Below are 15,496 nucleotides of genomic sequence, written 5' to 3' on the forward strand. Positions count from 1 at the left end.
AGGGAAGACCATTCTGTGATCGGTCATGAGTTCTAAAGGTGTTTCATTTTTCCTCCCTAAGACCCCACCAGTGCCCCACAGTGCCTGAACTCACCACTCATCCATCCCACTCTGGAGGGGCCGATTCACACTTCAAAGACATTCCTGGCAACAGGGGAGGAGACAGGAAGCTCCTCAAAGTATAACTGATAAGAATGTGGTGATGTCTGCTTGAGAAGAGACTTCATCGGCATAGTAAAAGCTGCAGCCTGTGTCTGACAGGATCGGTGGGGGAGCTAACGGGTCAGCAGGGTGAGGATGCTGGCTGGCTGCAAGGAGAAGAGGTAGAAAGGTGGACATGGGACTGGGACATGTCAAACCCTCAGCCTCGGCCAACTCCAGGGCAGATCCTTTCATACCTTCTGTTCCCTCCTAGACCTGAAGTCACTGCTTCCAGACCCAGCATACATCCAAGCCAGCCTTGGCATGTCTGGGGCCCAAGAGTGTTTCTCCAGTGGTTCTTACCCCAGCATCCCTCCTGAGGTGTCTTATTCCTACCTTCACAAATGGCCTTATTAGCTGTCCCTCCTCACCTCAACCTGTTTCTTAACATCCCCACCCCCCGCCCAGGCATTGGCATACACTGCCAAAGAGTGTTCCGTACAGCTCCTCCCTTGGGGTTGCAGAAAATGGATTAGTTTCACATGCTTTTTAGAGCTGTCCCCAGCTTAGCCTGCTTCCTGCCCATGCTGCTCTCAAATGTGCTGGCCAAGCCAGGGCTGGCCACTGTCTATCACCGAGGATGCCAACACACTCATGTGTAATCATAATGGTTTAGAATGCTCTGATATTGGTGGAGTAACATGAGCAAGCTTACAGACATGAACACAAGGAATATCCCAGAGACACATGCTGCAGGCTCCCTTACGGGTGAGAACCAGGCCCTGAACTTGAACACCTGGTAGCTCTGTTGTAAATGCATATGTGCATACTAGAAATAACTTCTGTGGCACATGGTGCCTTTAGAGCTGGGTCAGGGAGCTCTGCCTACAAAGCCCTAAGGATCAAAGTGAAACCCAACACCCATCAGAGAGGAAAGGAAGCTCACTTGTGAAAAGGTGGGGAGGAGAAAAACAAAGAGTCACCCCTACCCCTACCCCCACCCCCACTCCAGTGCAGAAAATATTAAATACAAAAACAAAACCTTGCTTGGGCTTCAGACTTCAAGTAGCCACCACAGGCTCTGGTGTTTCCAGAGGACCAGAGCAGTTTCTGCAAAGCCTGTGCTGAGGGAGTGTACTGAGCATGCTCAAGAATAAAGGGCAAGAGACTGCTCTGCTAAGCTGCCTGGCAACCCTCAGGACTCACGAGGACTTGTCCTTCACCGGCTTCCAAGCAAGAACAGCAGCTTCCTTGCAGTCACTCCGGCATCTACACACACATTGCTATTTGACAAAGCTAAAGCTAAAGAAAGGGAGGGGCGTGGTTTTCCTTCCACCCATTACTAGCCAAGTAGAAATCACCCAAGCACTCCAGCTGCTGAGCCTCTCTCACTTCCCCTCCATACACACAGATAAAAACCTTAGTGCGCCCTGCCAAGGGCAGTGGGGGCCTGACCAGTCAAAGACCCTCCATGGTCATGCCTTAGCTCATCATGAGTACAGTCATCATCAAGCCAGTCCCACGGGATCTATGTAGTATTTTTAAAAATCAGCAAAAAGGCTTAAGCACGTGCTTCTGGGCCTATTTACAGTTCACAGGTTGGTGAGTTCACACATTACAGTAGTAGCTCCATCAAAAACAGGCTCAGCTAAAACATTCAAGTAACGAAAGCGCTAAGGGGCCCTGAGCCCCAGCAAGGTCAGGCCTGCCCACTGCCTGCAATGGGCAGCCCCACCGGGAGGCTGAGCGGGAAGGCCAGGCCAGAACAGCGTGGACCCATAGTCAGTGCATGCGATGACGAAGCCTGAGGAGACCATGCCAGCAAGTGTCAATCCCTCTCACATAGCAACATGTCTGCTTCTGCCCTCTCGGTGCTTCTGGGCTGGCTGCAAACAGAACCGTGGCCTTCGCAGCCCAGCTCAGCCATGCACTTCTGGGCCATTGGCAGTCATCAACTTGGCCTTTCTTTCCACGCACGGCCCCTTGGCAGAGTACTGCACCAGTAGAAAGGGCTCCTTTGTCTCACCATCACCCACGATGCTCTCCTCGTCCTCTGACTGGCTGATGCGCTGCAGTCGCAGGTAGCACCAGCAGCCCAGGATCAAGGCCCCCAGGGCAGCAATGGCGATGAGGATGACAATGACCGTGACCACCCCCGTAGTGGGGCTGTGGTCCATAATAGACATGGTCAGTGCTTGGAGGGGCTTCTTTGGTGGAAAGCTCTTGGTGTGGCTGGCTCAACGAGGCTGGAATTCGGGCTGCACAGAACAGTCCTGAAAGACAAAGCCAGGAGAGACTATAGCAGGGGCTCTGCAGGGGACTCAGTCACCCGGTTGGCCCTTGCTGGGGTCTGTTAAGTTCTGGAGCTCAACCAGTCTTGCCCTCAACCCATGACAACTGTGCAATTGGCTTTCCACTGTATCTGCCCAGACGCTCACCCAGCCTACTTATGACACCCAGGTCCTTCCGCTGTCAAAACAGTCAGTCCCTCTGATGACAGGATGGGAAGCAGGCACCATGGCAGTTGAGGCAGAGACTGCAAGAGGATTGGCCACTAATCTAGTTCTTCTATTGAAGGCATACATTGTTTTTTGTGTGTCTTTGAGACAGAGACTCACTCTGCAGCCCTTTCTCTCTCAAACTCATGGTTCTCTGGCCTTAGCCCTCTGAGCCTTAGGATCACAGGCATGAGTGTGTGTCCAGCAACCAGTGGTCTAGGGGGCTAGAGAGGGAGGATCCAAAAGCAGATAAACAGCATCAACTCCTGGGGGGGGCGGGGTTCAGGTAACACAGAGTTCAGCCTTCAAGGTCTCCAGAGTCTGTCTGAGCTTCTAGAGCCCTGGGGGAGAGGTCACACACAACAGCAAACAGCTTTGCCCCGCGGAGGCACAGCTGGTCTGTGAAGTCAGGAAGCCTGTGGATGCACAGTAGAAAAGCCAAAAATAAGATAGGTCTGCCGGGCGGTGTAGCACGCCTTTAATCCTAGCACTTGGGAGGCAGAGGCAGGCAGATCGCCTGGCTCTGAGTCGAGAGCCCAGCCTGATCTACAAAGCAAGTCCAGAACAGTCAAGGCTACACAGAGAACCCCTGTCTTGAAAAACTGAAAGGAAAAAAAAATGCTGGTCCTGGAAAACATAGTTTTTCAGAGAAGGCAGAAGGGGTCAGGTAGCTAGCTCCTGTCTGTATACAGCTTACCATCCAATACAGGAGCCAAGTTACCAAGAGGTCAACAGGTATGATCACAAGGGACCAGGTGTTGTGATGCTAACTGGGTGGGCAGGTGAGCTGCACGGAGGCCACACTGGCTAGGAAGAGTATTCATGGCAGGAAGAACAGCCCTGTTAGGGCTCCAAAGGCAGGAGGGAGAACCTGGTACATCACCCTTTAGGGTGGCGACGGGAAGTGAGTGGCAGCTGGGCTCAGGCATGCTGAGGGAGTGATGCCAGGACATGGATCACTGAGATGCTCCTAGCTACGGGACCTGAGACAATTCCATGTCACAACCCCATGCCTCACCTGCAGCCAAGGTTGCAGATGGCAAAGGGGAGGGAGGCTGTGTGATACCCGCAAGGCATGGAGGATATGGACCCCAGTCTTCCTCTTAAACCTCCAGGGCTTACTCTAGGTGGTACCCCAAACCCTGGCCAGCCACAGCCCCAAGAGGCCCAGGGCTGTGTTACTGTGACCCTCCAGGTGCTGAAGCCAGCAGGCTGGGCCAGTGTGTCAAGGCCCTCCACTTTCTCACTAACGCCAGCCAGTAATGGACACCAGAGTGGGCAGAGGAAGGAAGATGCCACAGGTACTGCACAGGCCAAGCACACCCACACTGAAGAAGACTGGAATGTCTAAATTCTTCCCTTTCACGTCACCCAGGCAGACAGCACTGGATGATGCGCACTCCAGACATGATCAAACCTGTTGCATCCTTGAATAACCCCCTTAATTAGAAATGACTCTCACAGCCTGCCATGGTGGTGCACGCCTGTAATCCCAGCACTCAGAGAGACAGAGGCAGTCAGATCTCTGTGAGTTTGAGGCCAACCTGGTCTACACAGCGAGCCCAGGATAGCCAAGGCTACACAGAGAAACCCTGTCTCAACAAAAACAAAACAAAAGACTCTCACTCAACCATGTGGCTGCCATGAAGGTCACAGGCAGCCAAATCAATGCCCTGGAGTATCAGGAACCAGGCGCCAACGCCCAGGAGCACCACCCGCATCACCTGCGCTGATGCTGAAGGGACGCTCCGAGCATGGAGGGGCAGCATCCTTTGATTCTCAACCTTCATGGTCTCAAGAGTCTGAGCCGTCTGGGTCCCTCTCAACTGGCTCCCTGTCCACTCTTGCAAGCAGAGCACACACGATGTACCCCAGTGCTTATAGAGACTGACAGCGTACCCCCATTCCAGCTAACTGCTCTCCAGCCTTGTGCCTTCCCATATCCTCCTAGGCCCAGGCCTTTGACCCCGTAGTTCCTTCTTTCCAGGTAATTCCATTCCCTGACCTTTGATCACTAGGTCTCACTGGGGGCAGCATGCACCTGAAACACAGAACCCGGTAAACACAGAAGAGCCTGGCCCCAAATGGCACCCACGTGGAGGTAGAGGAAGACACTCTGACCTAGTTACACCAGCTCCAGGAAGGAAGCCTCTCCAGCCAGAAGGCCAGGGAAGCTCCCTCCCCTGGCCTGGCTGCCTGGCAGCCTGGCCCCTGACCTTCCCCCACACCCTGGAGCTGCATGTCCCAGGAGTGCTCTGCTAGCTCCACAGCTACCCTGTCAACAGCAGGTCCCACACCAATCCCACACAGCCAGACCACACAGGAGCCCCATGGTTCTGCTTCCACCTGCCCTTCCTCCTGCGGTGGGCCGGAAGGCAAAGCAACAGCAATTCGGAAAGGGAAGTTTGTGTTTGGGGTCCAGAGTGGTTCTGGGATAGGAAGCGGAAAAGCCAACAGTGGTGCCATGATCTGAGGAAAACAGCCGTCCTGGGACTCATGAGGAAACTTGAGGCACAGGCAGCTGCAGCCCAGAGGGACCCCAGGAGAACAGGGATGACATCAAACTCTCTCCCTCATGCCCACCCAAGGCCTGGAGGTGGACAGAGCCACGTATATGCCTCTCACCTCTGAGCACAGTGACTTGCAACCCAGCCGGTTATGCCCAGCCTGTGGCCTCCACCTATCCCTAATGAGCTTCTTGTTTCTTTTTTTCATTTAGCAAGTGTTTCCTGAGAAGTGATTTCTGGCCAGACACAGTGGCCTCAGAAGGGAGGGCTCCTGAGGCTGCCTCGACATCCTCCTTGCAAGCCGTGATCTGTCCTTAGTCCTGTGCTGGGAACATTCTCTGAGGTGACTCTCTTGAGCTGCTCGGGACTCCAGGTGGCACCTGTTCCTACACCGGCCAATGCCTGCACCCACCCCCAGCCCACCCTAGGGCTCTCAGCTATCTGCAGTTCTCCTAGCTTAGAGAGTATCCCTGGCTGTTTTTTCCTGACCTGTGGCCTCCAGAGTCTGTCCTGTTCTCAGCAGTGCCCTACGGCCCCATCAGTGACACACAGTAGGTGCTCAATAAGGGCGGACCGAGTGTTCCAAGCCGGGGTATGTGGTGATAAGGTAAAAGAGAGCTTGCCGTCATGGGGAGCAATCCGAGGACCCTAAGCCCTGAGCCAGCTTCCTAACTCTAGACTACTCCCAGGTTTCTAAGCACTGTCTGCATGCCTGCCAGCAGCAGTCCTTGAGAAAAGAGCATATAACCCCAGTTCAGGGAAGGGGCAAGGCAGAGCAGAGGAGCCAAGCATGTCTGACCCTAGTAAGAAGAGCTAACTCAGCAGTTCTCCACCTTCCTAATGCTGCCACCCTTTAATACAGTTTCTCATGTTGTGGTGATCCCAGTCATAAAAGTATTTTCATTGCTACCTCATAACTGTAAATTTGCTACACTTATGAATCATGATGTAACAATCTGTGTTTTCCAATGGTCTTCGATGACCCCTGTGAAGGGGTTGTTTGACGACCCCCAAAGGGGCTGTGACCCACAGATTGAAAACCACTGAGCTAAGTCTTCACGCTTGAGGCAAGGAAGACAGCAGCAGAAAAGCAGAACCCAGAGGAAACGGGGATGCCCTGCATCTGGCTAGTTCGAGCCTCTGCACACCACTGACCCGGCTAGTACGAGCCTCTGCACACCACTGACCTGGCTAGTACGAGCCTCTGCACACCACTGACCCCCATTTCACCCACCAAGGCCCATGGGTCAGGGTGTAGCACAACCCCGTTGAGGAAAGTTCCAGGACCACCTCCTAGCTATCACACCAGAATCTTATCTCATCGTCCTATTCTGCAGATGAGGGAACTGAGGCATGCGGTCAGCTAGAGCACACACCATACCATGTGTCCTGTGTTGGAAGCAACAGCAGTGACAACTTCCAGCTAAGTATGGGCCTGGGCACCCCATAGCCCAGTCTGCAATGGTTGAGAATTCTGGGCCTGGTTTCTGCTGGCCCAGAGGGATGGTCTCAAAATGACACACAGGGTGACCTCTGGCAGATGTCTTCCAAAATTCACACTCTCCTCCAGGTCTTCCCTGGTGAGGAGTCTCTGTTACCTGTACCTCTTCATGGGGTCCCCAAACTAACCCTTCACACCACCACTCAAGCTCAAGCCAGAGGGAAACAGGGCAGGCTGAGCCACTGCTATACCCCACAGCAGGCTGTTCTTGATGACCTCCCTTTTTTCTCTGACTAGCCTTGTACCCCAAGGCACAGAGCCTGGCCTGGACCCAATGTCACAAATAGCCTTCTTCCCTGGGGACATCCTGCTGCCTGCTCCTCACTTAACTGGGTACATCACGAGTGTGACTGTACCCAGCTGGGCACCACTCTGCCACCCCACCAGAAGCCTCCACCTCCCGGTCCCTCCAAGGGAGCCAGAAACGCAGCACTGCTTTCAGGACCAGCGAACACCCAGCAAAGCCCTGTGCTCCAGCAAAGCCACCTGCCAAGCACCCCAAGGTCTGAAGTTATTTCCTGTCCCAGGCTCTGCTCTGCCAAACCCCAAAGCTACCACCACAGAGGCTGCCACCCAAGAGCTTATATCAAGGATCAATGGCAACTCAGAAGGAAAGCTGGCATCTAGCATGGCTGTGTCCACTGTCCCTTGACCCTCCATCTACCCTCTAGAAGACTAAACTCAAGATGTTGCCCAACTCCCAGTTTTTATGCCAGGAGAGGAAAATAGGGCCGAGAAGTTTGGGGACTGCCCCAAGGTGAGCTGCAATCTCATAGTCCAGGCCGGAGTCCTTCCCCTTCTGTGTAAATCACGTGCCAGGCACTCTTCGGGTCCCATTTGGCCATACAACTTTGGTAGTGACATTAATAGTAGATGCTGAAAAGTTCCTTGGTGCTACTCTTGAGCTCAAAATCTCATGTAGCTCTCCCAAAATTCTGCCTCTAAACAAACCTAGGGTTGAGTTACTACTCTTCCCACTTGACAAATTATCTGTAGTTTAGAGAAGTTAAGTCAACTGCCCAAGGTCACAGTTTAAAAGTAGGTGTGCAAATAGCCAATCCAGGCAGCCTCGATCCTAAATAACCGATTTCAAACCTGATTCTTAAACGTCATATGCCTGACCTGTCTCCTCTCCCCTAGAGGCTGAGCCAGTCCAGGTGACCTGGGCGGAGGACTAGACACCGATGACAAGCGCCCCAGCAGCTCCCGCGTGCCGAGCGCGGGCGGCGTGCAGGCGCCGTGCCAGGCGACGCCGCGTCTCCCCCACTCTACCAAAGCGAGGCGAGGGAAGCAGGGGCCCGTTCAGGGGGCGACAGCTGCGGAGGAAACGACAGCTGAAGAGACAAATCAAGTCCGCCTGACCTGGGATTTTAAGGGGGTTGCAGGGGTGGGGGAGAAAGACCCAGTCAAGCCCACGCCTCGCAGTTACTGCCGAGCCCGACCTAACCGCAAACGCTGCGGCTCAGCCTCAGTTTCCCCACCGATGAAAAGGGCTCCAGATTTTCCCTGGGCTCCCGTTCCCCTCGATCCCACCTTGACCACGCTGGGGCGCTGCCAGGAACCCCGTCAATACTGGGAGTGAGTGTTTGGGGCAGCCGGGAGGATCCGCGCTAGACGCAGAACCGAGGGTCACGGAGAGGCAGAAGCCCCCCCCCGCCCGCCCGCCCAGTAGCCTCCGCCCCCTGCTGCCTCCTTTGTCCCAATCGTGCAGCGGAGGACAAAGAGCCCCCGCCCGCGCCCGGCTTCCGCCGCGCCGACCCGCTAGCACCGTACCCCGGCCCATCCGGCGCGTCCCTTCCCCCTACCCGCCTGCCCGGCCGGGCCCTGCTCACCATGTCGCGGCCCGCAGTCCGGCGCAATCAGCCAGCAGCAGCCCCGCCGCCCCGGCTCCGCCCGCGCGCCAGCCGGGTCGGGCCGCCCAGCACAGCCCAGACGCCGAAGCCTGATCTACGGCGGGCGGGGCGCTTCGGCTCCGCCCAGGCTGGGGGCGGGGCGCTCCGGTGGGGCCAACGGGAGATAGCGCTGGGACGGCGGGGCGGGGCGGGGTGGGACGGGTGCAGTCACGTGCGTTCGGGGCCCGGCAGCGCTCAGTGGGGAGGGAGCGGGGGGAGTGTAAGCTAGGGGGAGGTGTTCCGCGGCAGGCGGCTCCGCAAGCCCGGCCAGGGTGGGTGGGCGGCCGGGCTTCCTTGCGCGCTTATTGGGTGCTGGCGGTACTGGGCCTGAGCCTCTTTTTATGTTTTCTTTCTGCGAGGGTCGTCCTAGCCCTACGACAGAGGGGAAACTGAGGCGCCCAGCAGGTAAGAGTGCGGCATGTCGCCCGGAGGTTGCAGGCACTGGCAGAGTTGAATAGCTCTGCTTTGGAAGAGACCTAGCTCTTCTTTTCTTTTTTCTTTTCTTTCTTTCTTTCTTTTTGGTTTTTTTGTTTGTTTTGGGTTTTGGTTTTTTTGTTTTGTTTTGTTTGTTTGTTTGGTTGGTTGGTTTTTTACGAGACCGGGTTTCTCTTTGTAGCCTTGGCTATCGTGGACACTCTCTGTAGATCAGAATGGCCTCAAACTCACAGCGATCCACCTGGCTCTGCCTCCCGAGTGCCGGGATTAAAGGCGTGTGCCACCACAGCCAGGCTAGCTGTTCTTTTGTTGTTGTTAATTTCATCGTCATCCATCCACCCACCCATCTGCACCGACGTTGCGTCCAGAGGAATAAGATCCCTGTCCTCAGAATTGGGGACTCCAGGTGCGTTATTTTAACATAACCTTTTAGTTGAGCCTTCACCAAGTGCCATAACTCAGTTCAGTCTGCTCAACACATTAAAACAACCCCAAATAAATAGTATCATCCCTGTTGACATGAGGAACCCAACGCTCCAAAGGGTTGTAATACTACCAAGAGCACTCGTGGAGGTAGGATTTGAAGCCAACCACAGAGGTGCTAATTGGTGTAGTGACGGCTCCCAAGAAGAGAATCCAGCGAGAGGACAGGACACTCCATGGAACTCCCAGGAGTCTCCGAGACCTCTGAGGCCCAGGGTACTCCGGAAGACAGGAAAGGACAAGTTGGTCAGCCAGATCAGGCTGGGATATCCTCCTGGGAGCTGGGAGGCGAGGGACAGCTAACTTTATTTCCCACACTCAAAAAAGGTATCCTGCACACAAAGCTGAGGTGTGGAAACCCCCAATCACTTCACCAAGCTCTGCTGAGGGCTTTCCTCTCCATACAAGGCACCAAGCTGTTTCCTACCTCCTGTCTTTGGCCAATGCCATTTATCTTAAACATTCTTCCACATCTGTCAGCATTCATGGTCTTGCTCTTGAGGCCTCTGTTTGCCCACTCAGTGGATGCCCCTGCCCATCGGGAAATTGTTTTTCCAAGGGTACCTCATTAGCTTTGGGTCTCTGTTTCTGAACTAAGAGCTTACCATTTGCCGATGAGTCTACAGAACAGTCAGTACACAGTAGGCTCTGCTGAAGGACCAGGCTGAGGTTTAAGTTGGGTTTGAGCAAGAATGGGGCATAGAGAGGCAAAAGGAAGCAGGGCTCTGGACCAGCCGCCCTCCAGGCCAGAGCCGAATGGCTCCAACACCTCCCATTCACAGATCTCTCCATCGCTGACCTCACAGCTCCTGCCCATGAACCACAGCTGGGAGCGCAGGCTGGAAGGAAACACAGTCTTCCCCCAAGCCAGTCCAGTGTCTGTGGTTTTGGCCTCAGGTGGCCAAGAGTTCATTAGTGGTCTAGGCTTGGAAGAGGCAGGTGCCCCATATTTGACCACGTCCCCTGGATGAGGAGGCCTGGTGGCACTCAGAGGAAGGATAGCAGGCTACCAAGAAAAGACTTGATACCCTATGAGCATTTACAGGGGGAGGAGGTCCCCCTCAGTCACAGACATAGGGGAGGGGAGTAAGGGGAAAATGGGAGGGAGGGAGGAATGGGAGGATACAAGGGATAGGATAACAATTGAGATGTAATATGAATAAATTAATAAAATATATTTAAAAAAAGAAAATAGGGACAACAGCAAGACGTGTTTCGCAGAGTTGGGAACACATCAAGTAATGGGCACAGGAGAAGAAGTCCTGCCTGAGAGTTTAGAGAAGACTCAGACCTCCTCGCTTGGATCCTGAGCCTCAGCTTCCTCAGCTTCGTAGTGGGTCTCATGCGTCCCAGTGCTGGAGAAAGCGAGAAAGGCTGGCAGTAGCCCACAGTTGCTCAGAATGCGTCACTGGTGGTAACAGTAATACACGTGACAGTTTAAAAGGGACAGTGGCTAGTAGAACGCCTGCCTAGCATGCAGGAAGCTTGGGTTTCACCCCAGCACTGCACGAAGAGGACGCAGCAGCCCATACCCATAACCCCAGCACTTGGGAGGTAGAGGCAGGAGATTCAGGAGCTCAGGGTCATCCTCAGCTACACATTGAGTTTGAGGCTAGCCTGGGCTACATGAGACTCTGCTTTTTTTTTTTTTTTTTTAAAGGGAAACAGGTAGGTAACATTTACCACAGTTGACTACTTTACTAAGCACTGCAGATTCCCAGACTCTGCCCCCATTCCACAGATGAGGAAACTGAGGCACTTACAGGTCAGTGCCTTAAAGTCACCCAGCAGAGAGTGCCATAGTGCAGAGTTTTCAGTAGTTGGTTTCAACCTGAGATTCTGTTTTGTTTTGTTTTGGTTTTGGCTTTTTGAGACAAGGTCGCACTATGGAGCTCCAACTGTCCTAGAACTCACTCTGTAGGACCAGGCTGGTCTCAGACTCACAGAGACCCACCTACCTCTGCCTCCCAAATGTTGGAACTAAAGGCCACCACTGCCTACCCGCCCAGCTGACATTCTGCTTTCCTTGTGAGCTCCCAGGAGGTGTTGATCCTGTGGGAACCACATTTTGGGCAGTCAGAGGCTTAGCCAGCTCCTGAAGGTGACTGAGGCAGCAGGTGTCTTACCATGGTTGATCCCACATGGCCAGCTGGGAGCCCTGCACTTGCAGGACCCTAACCGCTTGACCTATGCCCTAGCTTTCTCTCCCCCACAAACAGGCAGGAAGTGTTGCTCTCCTCCTGCAGCTCACTTCCTCTCTCTGAGCCCCTTCTTCCTCCATGGTGACATCTGCCCCAGGGTCTTCCCAATGGGCCTGGCTGGGGGGTTTCTCAGATTTTCATTAACAATAAAGGTAATTATAGGCCTGTTGTGGGCCAGTCTGACCCTGTGCCCACTTCTTCAGAGTGCCAGAGGCACTAGGACAAGAAGGGACTTGCTGGGGCTAGGAGTAGAGAGGCCTCAACTAACCTCAGAGGAGAAGCCCTGCACCTGGGCCTTCCTGCTTAGCCACCAGGCTGAGCCTGTCAGCTGCTTCCCAGAAGGGCCTTAGGCCTAAACACAAAGGGAAGATTAGTTGGCCACAGGGGAATTTCCTGGACGGTGCAATGGGAACTGCTGGTGAATTCTACCAAATGAGCTAGGTAAAACACAGAGTCTACCTTCTCTTTCAAGGGGTGGAGGCCTCACTGGTTGCTGAATGGCTTCACTGTTTTATCTATGGCTGCTTTTGGCCCCTTACAGCCAGAGGAAAGGCTTGCTGGCCCTTCACTGGCACCTGACACTCCTGAGCTGCCATGTGTTGTTTTCTACCCATTTATATCTCAGTTCCCTTTGCTTTATGAGCCAGATGTTGCCTTTTAGGTTTTGATAGTAACATACTCATTCCTTTTAAATAGGCTTATTTGGGGGGAGGGGAAACCACCGAATGCTAAAACACAAGTATAAGTGACTTTCCTCCCTGCTCAAGTGCTGTGATGACAGGCGTGCACCACAGGACCCACTTTCTGTGAGGCTCAACATGAGTGAAACCCAGGGGTTTGTGCTTGCCCGTCAGGTCTCTGCAGTCCGTACTGCAGCCCCAGGCTGTATTCTCTTGTGTTTTCCACAAAGGGCACTAAGCCCGCGTTTTTTCCTCGCTAAGGGAGCAGAAGAAATGCAGCCTTTGCCTAGTCCACACCTGTCACCGGGGCACTCGGGACACTTGAGGCCGGAGGATTGAGAGTTCTGGGCCAGACTACATAATAAGGCCCTGACTAAAGGAAAAGGAGAGGAGAGAAAGGAAAGAAGGAGGGAAGGGAAGAGAAGAAAAGAGAAGCGCATCCTTGGGAAACTGTCCAATCACGGTGGAGATGGGTCTCATGAGTGCCTGGGTGCGGTGCGCTGCTGCCATCCAGGCTGAACTGCATTGCTTCTTTATCACAAGGATTGTTACTACCCACAAGAGGCCTTCCAGAGGGGGCTGTGGCCTTTGACAGAGGGAGGGGATGGAAAGGGTCCTTAGACCCTCATCTGAGACGGCAGCCCCTCTGCCCTACTCCCCCCTTACAGTAGGATGCAATTCTGCCCCGGCTCTATCTGAGGCACTAGAGCAGAGGTTCTCAGCTGTGGGGTTGTTGAACTATTCCTTTACAGGGGCGTTGTAAGAGCATCCTGCATGTCAGGTATCTACATTAGGATTCATAGCAGTAGCAACATTGCAGTTATGAAGTAGCAGGGAAAGAGCGTTATTAACTGTGTTGTGGGAGAACTGTGTTGTTAAAGGGTCGCAGCTTTCCGAGGGTTAAGAACCGCTGCACTACAGTGTATCAAAGAGCAGAGGTTATCTGAATGAGGATCCCAGCAGGGCAGCCACAGGAAAGCGAGCATCCATACTGGCCTGCGACTTCTCTGTTGATGGCACTGGTTTGGGACCATGATTACCTGCTCCTGTAAGTAATCCCCTCAGCCATGCTTCTGTCAGTAAGCCACGTAAGCTCACTGGTTCCCCAAGCTAGGCCTGGATGGAATTGCCTTTTAGTGTACTCTGTGCTCTATCTGAGGCAAGTGAACAGAAGCTCATAGCTCCCCAGGAAAAGCTAACGGAACACTCAGTTGTGCACCGTTTACAGCCACCATCGTATCAGGCTGGGGTTACTTTGAGGTCCGTTGGGAGCTTTCCTCAGGCCCATCCCTGGGCTTTTCTCGGCAGCTGAGCCTAGCACAGTGTCCTGTTCTCTGGATCCAAGTCTGGACCTTCCATCTGGTGAAGCCAGATGGAGCCAAAGCTGGTGGACCACTCAGGACACCCTGACAAAGGTCTTGGAGCAGCACAGGAGCCTGGCATTGCCATTTGCCAGCCGTGGAGGCTTGGGACTTTGACTTAACCTTCTCTGAGCTGGCCTTTCCTTATCTACAAAATGTAAATATCTGCCCTGGCTCACTAAGAGTTTTCCACACACTGTACACAGAATCTGGAGCAGCTATGTTGGGCTTGGTCACAGGAGTTTTATACCCTTGTGCTTTTTTTTTTTTTTTTTTTTCCCCTGAAACAAGATTTCTTTGTGTAGCCTTGGCTGTCCTGGAGTAGCTTTGTAGACCAGGCTGGCCTCGAACTTTCAGTGATCCACCTGCCTCTGCCTCCCAAGTGCTGGGAGTAAAGGTGTGCGCCACCACCACTCGGCTTTTTTTTTTTTTTTTTTTTTTTTAAAGATATGGTTTGATGTTGCCACGGCTGGCCTTGAAGGTTTGATGCTCCTGCCTCTGCACCCAGAGTGTTTTGATTATAGACATGTGTCTTGTCAATACTTCTGGTGACCTATGGATACATTTCCCAAGATGGCCCACTCACTGAACTGTGGGCTGGGGCCTCAGCTCTTTGTTGTGAGCATCTGTTGTAGGGCTGCTCCCCTGTCTGGATGACTTTGTGGCAAGCTCCCCTGAAGGTGATTCCCCAGAGAACACAAGGAGGCCTTTCATGACCTGGTCCATCATCTCCACTTTAGTCTGTTCCTAAGAAGTGAGGCACCAAGCCACACAGGCGAAGGCCGCGCACATGCACGCGCGCGTGCGTGCACGTTCTTGTTTGTGGACAGAAGTGTGTGCACGTACTCTTACTGTGCGCACAGATGCAGATGGAGGCCTGAGGTGTCTTCCTCCATTGTGCTCCACTTTATGTATTGAGGCAAGGTCTCCTACAATCTCTGCCTCCTGTTCACACCCACCTGGGCACTCAAGCCCCTGTCTCACACCTGCTCAGCACTGCCTTAACCACGGAGCTATCTCCCTAGCCTCTGAGAAGTTTTTCTTTAAGGGAAATTTCTAAAATATTCTAAAGTATATGCTAAAAAGAGTCAAGAAATAATTTCAAGGTTCAGGCCTGATTTGGACACTGATAATGTATTTGTATATGTGTGTGTGTGTGTGTGTGTGTGTGTATGTGTGTGTATATATATATATAGGCATCTGTGTATATGTATGCAGACATATGTACATATATATATATACATAGTTATTCAGGGTTACTTTTTGTTTGTTTGTTTTTCAAGACAGGGCTTCTCTATGTAGCCTTGGCTGTCCTGGAACTCACTCTGTAGACCAGGCTGGTCTCAAACTCAGAAATCAGCCTGCCTCTGCCTCCCGAGTGCTGGCATTAAAGACATGCACTATCACCTGGCCAGAGTTACTGTTGCTGTGATGAAACACCATGACCAAAGCAGCTCGGGGAGGGAAGGATTTATTCAGCTTATACTTCCATATCACTGCAAGTCACAGCAAGAACCTGGGGCAGGAGCTGATGCAGAGGCCATGGGAAGATGCTATTTATTGACTTGCTCACCGTGGCTTGCTCAGCCTTCTTTCTTATAGAACTACCAGCCCAGGAATGGCACCGCCCACAATGGACTGAACCCTCCGCATCAATCACTAATTGAGTAAATACCTTAAAGGCTTACCTGCAGCCACAATCTTATGGAAGCATTTCTTTTTCTTTTTCTTGAGACAGGGTTTCTCTGTGTAACCTTGGGTGTCCTGGAGTTGCTCTGTAGACCAGGCTGGCCTCAA

General features: G+C 53.1%; 1 protein-coding gene across 1 annotated transcript; it reads right to left on the reverse strand.

The window, feature by feature from the left end:
- Positions 1–472: 472 nt before the first annotated feature.
- Positions 473–8,614, reverse strand: Snn (stannin). The gene is made up of 2 exons (XM_051167347.1): positions 8,480–8,614; positions 473–2,414 (listed from the first exon to the last, which is right to left on the reverse strand). Exon 2 carries the CDS (start codon positions 2,325–2,327, stop codon positions 2,061–2,063), a length of 267 nt encoding a protein of 88 aa, XP_051023304.1. The 5' UTR covers positions 2,328–2,414; positions 8,480–8,614; the 3' UTR covers positions 473–2,060.
- Positions 8,615–15,496: the final 6,882 nt, after the last annotated feature.

This window comes from Acomys russatus, chromosome 25 (genome assembly GCF_903995435.1).
Source record: "Acomys russatus chromosome 25, mAcoRus1.1, whole genome shotgun sequence".
Taxonomy (NCBI): domain Eukaryota; kingdom Metazoa; phylum Chordata; class Mammalia; order Rodentia; family Muridae; genus Acomys; species Acomys russatus.

Bases quoted from the DNA above. Each gene is read 5' to 3' on its own strand.
- Snn (XM_051167347.1), bottom strand. From the start codon at position 2,327: ATGTCTATTATGGACCACAGCCCCACTACGGGGGTGGTCACGGTCATT.